The following is a 14,557-nucleotide window of genomic DNA, read 5'->3' as shown; positions in this document are numbered from 1 at the left end:
CCCTTCATCTTTGCCTCCAACGTTAATCGTGAGGAGCTTGTAAAACCGTTTTTGTTTTAAAGATTCCCTTCCTCCCTTCCTCCTCCCCCTTTCCTTCCTTCCTTCCCCCAGTCCTAATATCGCATATTGATCTAGTTTCATTCTCTCTTCTTTTCATTTCCCCACTTTCCCCAAACACATTTCCATGAAACTAACCTTGCATCTTCAGACTCCTAATAAATTGCCTGACCATGTAACTCTCTCCTTGGTCTAATATTCCCTGACATCAACAATTCCTTTCAGATTCTGTTATTCAGCTTTCATAATAGCAGTCAACATCCTGGTTCTCTGCCTGTTCTAACCAAATCCCCATTCTCTAACTGTTTTTCTCTCTAAGATTCCTTTAAAGCATTATTACTATCAAGCTTTATGCTCACTTCTTCCATTGCCTCTGTTTGAATCTCCTCAGTCCAGTTTCTTCCACAGCACTGAAACGCATGATAAAACACCCTTAGTGAGTTTAATCGTAGCAGCTTCCCTTCTTGGTGTTCCTCAGCCTTCTGCAAAATTTGACATACCCATCCCCACATCCTCCTTCCATGTTCATCTTGAGTGACTAGAGGTGCAATTCTCAGCACCTTGGGTTCTTTGTCCACATGTGGTCTCAGCAATTGTGGACAAGAGTCGGATTCCATAGTGTATCAATCCAGCTCTTAAATTTTCCTCACCATTTTCAACTCCGCAAGCACCATCAATCTGACATCAAGTTGTGGACAAGCTAGAAGTTTCTCCAACATTCTGGTTGACTTGGGTCAAAAGCTCCACACTCGGCCTCCAATTCTAACCCCTGAGCTGGTTGTTTCAACTGAACCTGATTTGTCTGCAACTTCAAAGTTCTGTTTGATCCTGAGCTGAGTGTCAAACTACAAATATTATCCATTGCTAATGCTAATTGTATATTAGTTGGGTTTAATTGTAGGCAGATAGTGGGCATTAATTGGCAATTCACTTGTGCCCCTATAAATAGACATCGACTTAAATATAATGGTTAGGCTGGGTGGTCTTGCTTATAATCAGTAACTGGTAAATAAATGCTTTAAAGTATGGAAAAATTGGCTCCAGTTATATCCTTCACAGACTAGCTTTCTGGAAAATAAATACCATGACCTTTTCCTCCCTTCAGAGTACTGCCCATTTCTGTACTTCCTTCATTCCACCAGCACTGAAACTCTCAGCAACATCTTTCTAACCTCCGCGATCGAGATTCTCCTCGCCAGTCTCCCAAACTTCCAACATACGTAACCTCCAAATCACTCAAAGCTCCACTGCCTGCATCCTATTGCACTCTTAAGTCCATACTCCTTTCTCGCCTATCTTCACCAACCTCCATTGAGTTCCTCATTCCTCAGTGCGTTGAATTCAAAATCAGTGTGGAGGGATTTGTAAATGAGAACAATGTTGATTCTCCCAGCTGTTTAGTACTATATACTACAGCGTGCCCGCTCTTCCGACGATGGCCTTCTTTGTATTTTTCCCTCCCTCCACTCCTTTTTGTGGCAAATCTTCAACTGTATCTGACCCTGTTTCTGAAACCTTGCCTCGAAATACCTCTGCCTTTCTTCCTACAGTAAAGAATGAGGTAATCAGTTGCAGTACCACTCCACACCGCTGGAGGTGAAAGTATTGGCAGAGAGATAGCTAGATCTCTGTGACTTCCTTCAATGTCAGCGGTGAGCATCTTTGCTTCACTGACATTGGCTCTGAGCCAATGTGTTTATGTATACTGTAGTCACTGCAAGATGTGAATGATTTATTACTTTATTGTGTCAGTGTTAAACCTGAACAGTTTAAAGTGTTTGCTGTAAGACCTTAAGTGAGGGAAGGAATTTGCAGTTAAATTACTGTTTTCCCCTGTTCTAGGTGATGAACTTGGCTCCACAAGTCCTTTTTCCATCTTTGGTAAAGTCTGTCTGAAGAACACGTTTGCTGTGATTCTTATCTTTATCTACCTGCTCCTGATGTCCGTGGCAGTGTTCCTGGCCTATCAGACCATCACAGACTTCAGGGAGAAGCTCAAGCATCCTGTTATGTCTGTCTCCTTTCAGGAAGTTCTGAAATATGATGCTCCTGGTGAGAATACAGTTTTTTTTTCCTTTACCTTTGAATTACTTCATGTCAGCAAAATACCACGGATTCTGGAAATCTTAAATAAATACAAAGTGCTGGAAACATTCAGCAGATCACACAGTATGTGTGGAGAGAGAAACAGAGTTAACATTTCATATGTACGAACATACGAATTAGGAGCAGGAGTATGCTGTTCGGTCCCTCGAGCCTGCACGGCATGGCTGATTTGAATGTAACCTCAACCCCACATTCTTGCATAACCCAGATAACCTTTCACCCCCTTGTTAATCAAGAATCTATCTAGCTCTTGTCAAAAAGATGTAATAATGTTATTGAAATTTATTGTAAAATAGTGGTGTGTGTGTGAGACAGAGACTTAATTAGATAAAAGGTAGCTGGTCTGAAGATTTTGATGTATTAGAAGATGAGCTAGGTTTGAAATGTTAAGTAGGTAAACATGGGGGAGGTTTAGAATGTAAGGTGTAAAAGGACATTTGCATTTTTAAATAAACTAGACTAGATTGTTTTCAAAGGAGGGGTAAAATGTGTCATCTAGTCAGGTGAAGTTCAGAAACTATGTGTCTATTTTTCTCAAAGATTACTGGTAAAATTAGTACTATGAGAGATTTTTATGATCAGAAAGTAAAGTCCAAAGACCTAGTGAAACAATGGGATAAAAGCAAAATACTGCGGATGCTGAAAACCTGAATCAAAAACAGAAAATGCTGGAAAAACTCAGTAGGTCTGACAGCACCTGTGAAGAGAGAAAGAAACAAAGTTAACGTTTCGAGTCCGTATGACCCTTCTTCAAACAATGGGAATTTGCTCTCAAAGGGGAAAATATTTATAAAGGAGCGAAGGCTGTGTGTAAAGATAGGCATTTTAAGATCTAACAAGTGTAAAAAGCCTTCAGCATATAAGCCTTAAGCTGCTGTCTACAAAGAGCTGAAGTTAAGGAAACTCACTTTGAATTGGATTGTTCAGGGTATCATGTTTCTTTGCCTGGATCTTTTAAAGTATGTGTTGTGCTGTTGCCTTAATGGAAGTATAACTGGGAGTCAGATTAAGTAGGGGATTTAGAAGTTATCATAGTAGTAACCTGTAGATCTATGTATGTGTTTAAGATTGTTCCTTCTATTAACAAAGATTTAATTTAGTTTTGTAAGAAATCTATAAGATTTGGTGATCTTATTACTACTGAATTCAAGGCACACATCTCGAAATTTATACAAATTGCAAAACAAGTTGTAGCAATTGTTTCAAGTCTCCCTCTGGGATTTGAACAGCTCAGCATTTACCATTGGCTGTGCCATAACACTCTGCCTTAAAAATATTCAAAGACTCTGCTTCCACTGCCTTTTGAGGAAGAGAGTTCCAAAGACTCAACCCTGTGAGAGGAAAAATTTCTCCTCATCTATGTCTTAAATGAGTGACCCCTTATTTTTAAACAGTGGCTCCTAGTTCTAGATTCTCCCACAACAGGAAACATCCTCTGCACATCCACCTTTCAAGACCCCTCAGGATTTTAAAGGTTTCAAATAAATCACTTCTTACTCTTCTAAATTCCAGTGGATACAAGCCTAAGCTGTCCAGCCTTTCCTCATAAAGCAACCTGCCCATTCCTGGCATTTGTCTAGTAAATCTTCTATGAGATGTTTCTAATGCATGTACATCTTTCTTTAAGTAAAGAAACCAGTACTGTACATAGTGCTCCAGATATGATCTTACCACATTGGGGAGGCTGCGGCATAATGGCATCGTCAGTAAACTAGTATTCCAGCAACCCAGGGTAATGATCTGGGGACCTGGGTTCAAATCCCACCAATGCAAATGGTGAAATTTGAATCCAATAAAAATCATGAATTAAAAGTCTAATGATGATTATGAAACCATTGTCGATTGTCATAATGTCCTTTAGGGAAGGAAATCTGCAGTCCTTATCTGATCTGGTCTACATGTGACTCCAGACCCACAGCAATGTAGGTTGACTCTTAAAATGTTCTCTAAGCAAGGGCAATAAATGCTGGCCATGAATGAATTTAAAAAAAAAAACAGTGCCCTGTATAACTAAAGCATAACCTCTCTACTTTTGTAATCAATTCCACTCACAATAAATTATAACATTCTATTTGCTTTCCTAATTACCTGCTGTACCTGCATACTAACCTTTTTGGGATTCATGCATGAGGACAGCCAGATCCCTCTGAATTTCAGAGCTCTGCCATCTCTCACCATTTAGGTAATAAGCTTTATTTTAATTCTTCCTGAAAAAATGAACGATTTCACATTTTCCCACATTATACTCAGTTTGCCGGATCTTTGCACTCTCACTTAACCTACCTATGTCACTTTGTAGCCTCCTTACATCCTCTTCACAATTTACTTCCCTACCTATCTTGGTGTCATCAGCGAATTTAGCCACCATTCCTTTGGTCCCTTCATCCAAGTAATTTACGTAAAATGTAAAAAGTTGAGGCGCCAGCACTGATCCCAGTGGCACACCACTCGTCACATCCTGCCAACCAGAAAAAGACCTATTTGTGCCATCTCTTTTTTTTTCTGTTAGAAAATCAATCTTCTATCCATGCCAATATGTTACCCCCTACCCCATGAGCTTTTATTTTCTGCAGTAACCTTTGATATGGCACTTTATCAAATGCCTTCTGGAAATCTAAGTATTGTACATCCACCCCTTTATCCACAGCATATGTGACTCCTTCAAAGAACTCCAATAAATTGATTAAACATGATTTCCCTTTTACAAAACCATGCTGACTCTGTCTGATTGCCTAATTTTTTCTAAATGTCATAACATCTTTAATAATAGCTTCTAATGTTTTCCCAATGGCAGATCTAAAGCTAACTGGCCTATAGTTTCCTGCTTTCTGTCTCCCTCCCTTTATGAATAAAGGAATTACATCTGCTATTTCCAATCTAATGGAACCTTCCCCGAACCTAGGGAATTATGGAAAATTAAAAAAAATCAACTATCTCACTAGCCACTTCTTTCAAGATGAAAGTGGAGCTAGCTAAAGTGAACTAGCAAATGAGGTTAAGGGATAGGTCAATAGAAAGTCAGTGGCAGACATTTAAAATGATATTTCAGAATATACAGAATATATACATTCCAATGAGAAAGAGAATTTCCAAGGGGAGGGCCCACCACCTGTAGTTACCTAAAAAAGCTAAAGACAGCATCAAACTTAAAGGAAATGAAGTCCATCCGAACCTGGAGATTTGTCAGCCTGCAGCCCCAACAATTTGCTCAATACCACTTCCCTGGTGATTGTAATTTTCCCGAGTTCCTCCCTCCCTTCCATTTCCTGATTTACAGCTATTTCCGGGATGTTGCTTGTGTCCTATATAGCGAAGATCGAAGCAAAATACCTGTTTGATTTGTCTGCTATCTCCCTACTTTCCATTATCAATTCCCCAAATGCACTCTGTATAGTACCAATGCTCAGTTTGTTAGCTCTTTTCTTCTTTTAAAAACCTATTGAAACTCTTACTATCCATCTTTATATTACTAGAGAGTTTTCTCTCATACTCTAATTTTTCCCTCCTTATTAGACTTTTAGTCATTCTTTGCTGTTCTTTATATTCTTTCCAATCTTCTGACCTGCTACCCGCTTTTGCATAATTATATGCATTTCCTTTAAGTTTGATGCTGTCTTTAGCTTTTTTAGGTAACTACAGGTGGTGGGCCCTCCCCTGGGAATTTTTCTTTCTCATTGGAATGTATATATTCTGAATATTCTGAAATATCCTTTTAAATGTCTGCCATTCTATCCCTTAACCTCATTTGCTAGTTCACTTTAGCTAGCTCCGCTTTCATGCCCTCATAATTGCCCTTAATTAAGTTTAAAATACTAGTCTTGGAAGAACTCATTTCTCCCTCAAAATGAATGTAAAATTCAATCATTTTATGATTGCTGCTGCTTGGGAGTGCCTTCACTATGAGGTTATCAATTAATTCTATCTCATCACTCAATACCAGATCTAGTATAGCCTGCTGTCTGGTTGGCTCCAGAATGTGCTGTTCTAAGAAACTATCCCGAAAATGTTCTATGAGCTCCTCATCTATGCTACCTTTACCCATCTGACTTTTCCAGCCTATATGTAGATTAAAATCCCCCATGATTATTGCTATACCTTTCTGGCAATCTCCCATTATCTCTTTTATACTCTGTCCTAATGTGAGTTATAATTAGGGGGCCTGTACATCACTCCCACAAGTGACTTCCTGCCTTTTATCATTCATTATCTCAACCCAAACCACTTCTACACCCTGGTTTCCTGAACTTGGGTCATCCCTTTTTAATGTACTAATAGCATAATTAGACATTAAGATGTAGGAGCAGAAGTAGGCCATTCGGCCCGCTGAGTCTGCTCCACCATTGATCTGATAATCCTCAACTCCACTTTCCTGCCTTTCCTCCATAACCCTTGATTTCCTTACTGATTAAAAATCTGTCTATCTCAGCCTTGAATATACTTAATGACCCAGCCTCTATAGCCCTCTAAGGTAAATGATTCCATAGATTCACTACTCTCTGAGAGAAGAAATTCCTCCTCATCTCTGTCTTAAATGGGTGACCCCTTACTCTGAGGTTATGCCTGCTGGTCCTAGACTCTCCTACAAGGGGAAACAACCTCTCAGCATCTTCCCTATCAAGTCCCTTAAGAATCTTATATGTTTCAATAAGGTTGCCTCTCATTCTTCTAAACCCCAATGAATACAGGCCCAACCTACTCAACCTCTCCTCATACGAAAATCTCCCCCATACCCGGGATAACCAAATGAACCGTCTATGGACTGCCTCCAATGCAAGTATATCTTTCCTTAGCTAAGTGGACCAAAATTGGTCCAGTATTCTGGGTGTGGTCTAACTAGTGCCTTGTATAGTTTTAGCAAGACTTCCCTATTTTTGTAATCCATTCCCTTTGAAATAAAGGCCAACATTCCATTTGCCTTCCCTATTACCTCCTGAACTTGTATGCTAGCTTTTTGGGATTCATGCACGAGGACCCACGAATCCCCCTGTGCTGCAGCTTTCTGCAGTCTTTCGCCATTGAAATAATATTCAGCTCTTCTTTTCTTGCTGCTAAAGTCCATAATCTCACATTTTCCCACATTATATTCCATCTGCCAAGTTTTTACCCACTCACTTAACCTGTCTATATCCTTTTGAAGACTCTATGTGTCATCCTCACAACTTGCCTTCCCACCAATTTTTGTGTCATCCGCAAATTTGGCAATAGTACATTCACTTCCCTCATGTAAGTCATAGGGCAGCATTTTCCTGTCGGCGAGTGAGGGGCGGGGCCCACTCGCCCACACATAAAATGACGCGCGGTGATGTTGGGCGGGCGTCCCGACATCACCGCGTGTCATTTAGATTTTCAGTTCGGCGGGTGCACTGCTGACTCTGCTGCGCACCAGAACTGTCAAGGGCCTATTAAGGCCTGTTAAAAACTAATTAAAACAATTAAATGAGCTGCCCTTCCAACCTTAAGGTTGGTGGGCAGGTGAAGAGCCCAGGCGGCCTTCACATATTTCATGGAACCTCATCCATGGGCGGGGTGAGGTTTCATGAATTGTTTAAAAAATCAGTAAAATGTTTTCCAAAGTTTCATTAACATGTCCCAGCTCAAGTGACACTGTCACCTGAGGGGACATGTTTCAAAAGTTTAAAAATCCTTTATTTAAAAGTTTAACACTGAAACAAGTCTCCCTGAGACACCTTCATGCCTCAGGGCAATCTCTGTGCTCTTTCACGCGCATGCGCGAATGAATGTAGGGAACCACACAGAGAATCCCCCCCCCCCCCCCCCGCCGCCGCCGCCGCCGCCGCTGCCGCCGCCGCACACGCCCACACAGAGTGTGCTCAGCGCTTCTGGGTGAGCATCATGCTGGGCTGGCCCACCCACGTAAAATGGTGGCACGGACAATGGATGCAGTAGGGGGCGCCAATCGGGTTCATGCCTGCCCCCGCACACACACACACACACACACACACACACAAACAAAAACACACCCCCCCCCCCCCCCAAACGACAGGGGGAAATTTCTGGCCATAAATATATATTGTAAATAATTGTGACCCCAGCACTGACCCCTGTAGCACTCCACGAGTTACAGGTTTCCATGCTGAAAATGCACCCCTTATCCCAACTCTCTCCTATTAGTTGGTCAATCCTCTATCCATGCTAATAGACTATCCCCAACACCATGGGCTTTTATCTTATTAAGTAGCCATATGTGCAGTACCTTATTAAATGCCTTTTGGAAATCCAAATATCTACTGGTTGCCCCTTATCTATCCTGCTTGTTACCTCCTCAAAGAATTCTAATAAATTTGTCAGGCATGATTTCCCCTTCATGAAGCCATGCTGACTCTGCTCAATTAAATTGCTTTGCTATTACATCTTTTATAATAGACTCTTAACATTTTCCCAACGATGGACGTTAAGCTAACTGGCCTACAATTACCTGTTTTTTGTCTCCCTCCCTTTTTGAATAAGGCAGCTACATTGGCAGTTTTCCAATCCTCTGGAACTTTTCTAGAATCTAAGGGTTCTTGGAAGATTACTACCAGTGCATCCACTGTCTCTGTAGCTACTTCCTTTAATATCTTAGGATGCAACCCATCAGGTCCAGGGGAATTATCAGCCTTTAGACCCATTAGTTTCCCTAATACTTTTTCTCTAGTGATAGTTATTGTATTTATTTCCTCCCCCTCCCCTGCCTTTGCCCCTTGATTATTTTGTATTTTTGGAATGCTATTAGTGTCTTCTACCGTGAAGACTGATGCAAGGTAATTATTCAACTTCTTTACCATTTCCTCATTATTATTTCCCCAGCCTCATTCGCTTAAGGGCCCATGTTCACTTTGGCTTCTCTCTTCCTATTTATATATTTAAAGAATCTCTTGCTGTCTGCCTTTATATTACTTGATAGTTTACCCTCAAAGTTTATTTTCCCTCTCTTTATTACTTACTTGGTAAACTTTTGTTGGTTTTTAAAAGTTTCCCAATCCTCAGGCTTACCACTAATCTTTGCCACATTGTATGTTTTTTCTTTCAATTTGATACTATCCTTAACTTCCTTGATTAACCATGGTTGGTTTATCCCTTTCCTAGAATCTTTCTTTCTCAATGGGACATATCTTTGTTGTGAGTCATGAACTGTTTTCTTAAACGCCTGCCATTGTTCATCAACCATATTTTCTGCTAAACTACTTTCCCAGTCCACTCCAGCCAACTCTGCCCTCATTCCTTTGTAATTACCCTTATTTAAGTTTAGCGCAGTTGTTTCTGAGCCAAATTTCTTACTCTAAAACTGAAGGCTCAATTCTACCATGTTATGGTCACTGTTTCCTAGGGGACCTTTTACTCTGAGATTATTTATTAAAATTAACTGAGACACCTGAACACCTTTTTCTAACTTCCTGTCCTTCTTAAATGTCATATACCCTTCAATATTCAGGTCCCAATCTATATCATCCTGTAGCTATGTCTCTATAATGGCTATCAGATCGTACTTATTTATTTCTATTTGCGCTATCAGTTCATCTGTTTAGTTTCAAACGTTTAGATACAGAGCCTTTAGGTTTGTCCTTTTACTATTTTTGTAGTGTTCTAGCCTTATCTGCTGATTTACTCTTAGAATTGTACTCTCCGCCCCTTCCTGTCACAGTCTGTTTATCATTTCCCATATTAATACATGAGGATACATCTGGTGATCTTAAAAAATGTTTCTGATTTTGTTATACATAGCGCATGCAATCTTGCTCAGCTTTTTTTACTCATTCATGGAGCTGCATTTTACATGCTCCTGGTGGGCGTGGTTTTGGTGGGGAGTGGGTGCACGTAAAATAGGGCAGGTGCCCCCCCCCCCCCCCCCAACCAGCTTCCCCCACACCCCAATCTTACCCCCATAATGCGGGGGAGGTGGGCCAGCACCCAAATGGGAAACCCGCCCGCCATATTTAAATGAATAATTCACTGTCCATGCCATAAAAAGTTTGGCGTGGGCAGTCAGCCAGGAGTGGGCAGCCCTTTTTTTAAAAAATACTCTCTTCAAAGGGGCGGATGGAAGAAGGGGGGGGGTGGTTTCTACCTTCGGGGGCTGCTCTTTGCTGATTGGGGGGAGTGGCCCATCCAAAAAGAATCCACCCTTTCTTCCTACCCGCCTGCAGCCTTAACCCCACCTCCCTGCCCCCCTCCCTATCCCAGACTCCAGACTTAATTGTTTCCGGGGATCCAGAGGCCACCACCTTCCTCTTGCAGACCCAGCAGCGACCATTAACGTGCTCTTGGCGCTGCTGGCACTGATGAAGCTGCTGGTCCACAGTGCATTATGGCTGTGGGGTGGGCTGATGCGGAGCAAGTTAGCTTGATGCCAACTTTGTTTCTGGGGTGTGGTTGGGTGAGGGAATGTGGGCTATGTTCCTCCCCCTCCACCCTGTGTAATATTCAGCCCATGGGATGTGAGCATTTCTGGCAAGTCTGTCATTTTTTGCCCATCCCTAATTGCCCTTGGGAAGGTGGTGCACCTTCCTGAACTGCTGCGGTCCTTGTTGGGTAGGTACACCCACAGTGCTGTTAGAGAGGGAGCTCCAGGACTTTGACCTGGCAATGATGAAATAACTACGATATAGTTCCAAGTCAGGATAGTGAGTGACTTGCAGGGGAACTTGCAGGTGGTGGTGTTCCTATGCATTTGTTGCCCTTGTTCTTCTCGGTGGTAGAGGTCATTGGTTTGGAAGGTGCTGTCGAAGGAGCCTTGGTGAGTTGCTGTAGTGCATCTTGTAAATGGTACATGCTGCTATCACTGAGAATGGATGGTGGAAGGAATGAATGATTTAGGTAGCAAATGGGGTGCCAATCAAGCAGGCTGCTTTGACCTGGATAGTATTGAGCTTCTTGATTGTTGTTAGAGCTGCACTCATCCAGGTAAATGGAGAGTATTCCTTCACACTCCTGACTTCTGCCTTGTAAGTGGTGGACAGGCTTTGGAGAGTCAGGAGGTGTCCTGACAGAATACCTAGTTTCTGTAATGGTGGGAGATGCCAATGATCCTTTGGACTATGGCTAATTACCTATTTCTAACCAGCTCTTGTAACCACAGTATTCATATGGCTGATCCTGTTAAGTTTATGGTCAATGGAGACCGAGCTCCAGGTGGGGGGGATTCCGTGGTGGTAAACGATGCTGTTGAAATTCAATAGATCTAAACACTGCGATCATCAGCGAACATCCTCACTTTGACATTATGGTGGAGGGAAGGTCATTGTTGAAACAATTGAAAATATTTGGGCCTAGGACGCTCCCCCTGAGGAACTCCTGCAGTGATGGCTTGGGGCTGCAATGATTGGTCTCCAACAGCTGTATCTTCCTTTGTGTTAAGTATGACTCCAGTCAATGGAAAGATTTCCCCCAATTCCCATTGACCTCAGCTTTGCTATGGCCCCTTGATACTGCACTTGGTCACACTTACTCACTCTGATCTCACCTTTGGAATTCTGCTCTTTCGCCATATTTGGATCTAAGTGGTCCTGGTGGAGCCCATACTGAGCAGGTTATTGCTCAATAATTCCTGTGTGACCATACTAACAACACTTTCCATCGCTTTACTAATGATTGAAAGTAAACTGATGAAGTGGTAATAGGCTTTTTATAGACAGGGCAATTTTCCACACGCTTTTTTATTTGCTCCTGGTTGGCCCATCCCATTCAGAGAACAGTTAAGTAAGAGTCTTTGGAGTTACATGTAAGCCAGACCCAGTAAGGACAGCAGGTTTCCTTCCCTAGTGAACCAGATGCTGACAATCAGTAATGTTTGGTTTTAATTCCAGACTTTTTAAAATTCAAATTTCACCACCTGCCGTGGTGGGATTTGAACCCAGATCCCCAGAACATCATTCTGGGTTTCTGGAATACCAGTCCAGTGACAATACTACTGTGCCACCACCTCACATTGCTGGGTAGATGCCAGTGTTGCAGCTGTACTGCAACAGCTTAAGGTTGCGGCTAGTTCTGGAGTACAAGTCTTCAGCACTATTGCCGGAATGTTTTCAGTGCCCATAGCCTTTGCAGCATTCAGTGAGTTCAGAAGTTTTTTGATGATATGTGGAGTGAATTGAATTGTCTGCAGACTAGCATCTGTAATACCTCAGAAGGAGGCCAGGATGGACCATCCACTCAGCATTTTTGGCTGAAGATGGTTGCAAATGCTTCAGCCTTGTCTTTTGCACTCATGTGCCAGGCTGCACCACCATTGAGGATATTCATGGAGCCTCATCCTCTTGAGGCTCTGAAGAAGGGTCATATTGACTCGAAACATTAACTCTGTTTTTCTCCCTACAGATGCTGCTAGACCTGCTGAGTTTTTCCAGCATTTTCTGACAGTGAAGGTTGTCCTCATTTTGAAGATGCACCTTGTCTCCACAAGGATGGTCTCGTGGTCACTAACACCAATACTGTTATTTTAGCTTGTTGGTTCTCTGACCACCGGCTGCAAGCCTATTTTGGTAGAAATGTCCTTCAGAGCTTGTCAGTAGGGGTGGTACCAGGCCAGTTTTGATGATGTTCATTGAAGTCCCCCACCCTGTGCATTCTGTGCCCTTGCTACCTTCAGTGTTTCTTCCAAATGATGTCCAACATGGAAGAGTACTAATTCATCATTTAAGGGAGGGTAGTAGGTAATAATCAGCAGGAGATTCCTTGCTCATGGTAAACATGATGCCATGAGACTTCTTGGGGTCCAGTCAATGTAGAGGTCTTCCAGGAAACTCCCTCCTAACTGTATACCACTGTGCTGCCACTATGGGGTCTATTCTGCTGGTAGAACAGGACATACCCAGGAATGGTGTTGGAGGAGCCTGGGACATTGGCTGAAAGGTAGAATCATGAGAGTGTGACTATGACTGTTGCTTGAGTAAACTATGGGACAACTCTCCCAATTTTGGCACAAGTCCCCCGATTATTAACAAGAAGGACATTGCAAGGCTGACTGGGTTAGGTGTTACTTTTTTGTCAGGTGCCTAAGTCGATGTCCATTGTTCCTTCCATTTAAATTTTTAGAGTTTTTCATTGCAGTTTGATATAAATGAATGGCTTGCTCAGCCCTTTCAGAGGGCAGTTAAAAGTCAATCATATTGCCATTGATTTGGAGTCACATGTAGGCCAGATGGTGTAAGGATGGCTAATTTCCTTCCCTGCAGGTCATTTTTGAACCGAATGTGTTTTTACAAACCGATTTCTGATCACTATTTCTGATGCTAGCCTTTTATTCCAGGTTTATTTTATGAACTGAATTAAATTGCCCTACTGCTGTGATGGCATTTGAGCTCATGTTTTCAGAACACAGACCCCTGGATTGCTAGTCCAGGGACATAAAGTCTGTGTTCTTTTTCAGTTACTTGCTTTATGATCTAGGGAGCAGACAGACATCAGTGTTTTGGGAGGATACATTCTTCATTTGTTAACAGTTCAAGAGGATGACCTTTATGGAGCTTGTTTACTTTCAATTAACTCAGTCTTTGATACAACCAAGTCATTGGCCTCTCCCATAACTACTTAACAGTGAACCTTCACATAAGACCATCATGCACAGTGGATATCTTCTCATAAGTAATCTGGGCTGACATTTCAAGGCACTTCCCAGAGAGTACTGCATTGTCAGATGTTGGCTTTCAGATCAGATTTTAAACTAAGATTCTGTTTGCTTGTTTGGATGCTTTGTTTTGAGGAAGTGAAGGATATTCCCCTGATGTCCCAACAACCATTCATCCCTCAATCAACATCGCCAAAACAGATTAACCATTGTTTTTGAGTCTTCCTGTGCGCAATTCGGCTGTCATACTTAATTGCATAAAAATGACCCCAAATCCAAAATCAAGAATTCATTGGTTGTTATGTGCTTTGAAACATCCTCAGGATGTGAAAGGTGATCATTTAAACGCAAATTCCCACAACCTCTTCCCTAACCCAGCTGAGGTTACAGATGTTTAAAATATCTGTACTTAATACCTTTTTCTCTGACTTTACTATAGGTTTCAAATATTCACTTTTTAATATTTTTCATCTTTGGAAAAAGTAGAGTGTTTTTAAAGTGGTTTGCTCTAGTATAAATTAGATGAGTAATCGTCCTTCTGTGCTCCTCTTAACATTGTACATTAAGAGTAAATCAGGCTCCCAGGCATCATGAGTAATAAATATCCCATTGATAATGGTAAAATTGCATTAACTTTCCAAAATTGTTCACATATGAGTCACCTGTTTGATTTTTTTCTTTTGCTTTAGTCATATTAATGCCTTAATTGTAGTTATGCAATTTCTATTTGAGTTCATCCAGTTCTGCCAAATCTTACATATTACCACTTGCCTTCCTCTCTATGCACTATTGCACACATCAAAATATTTCAATCTAAGGCCTAAATATCCC

The 14,557-nt window shown here is 41.6% G+C and overlaps 1 protein-coding gene across 2 annotated transcripts in view; it reads left to right on the top strand.

Moving 5' to 3' along the window:
* The window catches only part of pacc1 (proton activated chloride channel 1), a 59,144-nt gene that overhangs the window by 19,611 nt on the left and 24,976 nt on the right, over positions 1–14,557 (top strand). For both annotated transcript variants that reach the window (XM_041182925.1, XM_041182924.1), the window contains exon 3: positions 1,900–2,109. In XM_041182925.1, coding sequence (XP_041038859.1) covers positions 1,900–2,109 — 210 coding nt within the window. The remainder of the gene's footprint in view (positions 1–1,899; positions 2,110–14,557) is intronic.

This window comes from Carcharodon carcharias, chromosome 2, assembly GCF_017639515.1.
Source record: "Carcharodon carcharias isolate sCarCar2 chromosome 2, sCarCar2.pri, whole genome shotgun sequence".
Classification (NCBI taxonomy): Eukaryota; Metazoa; Chordata; class Chondrichthyes; order Lamniformes; family Lamnidae; genus Carcharodon; species Carcharodon carcharias.
This window is presented reverse-complemented; position numbering and strand designations above follow the sequence as displayed.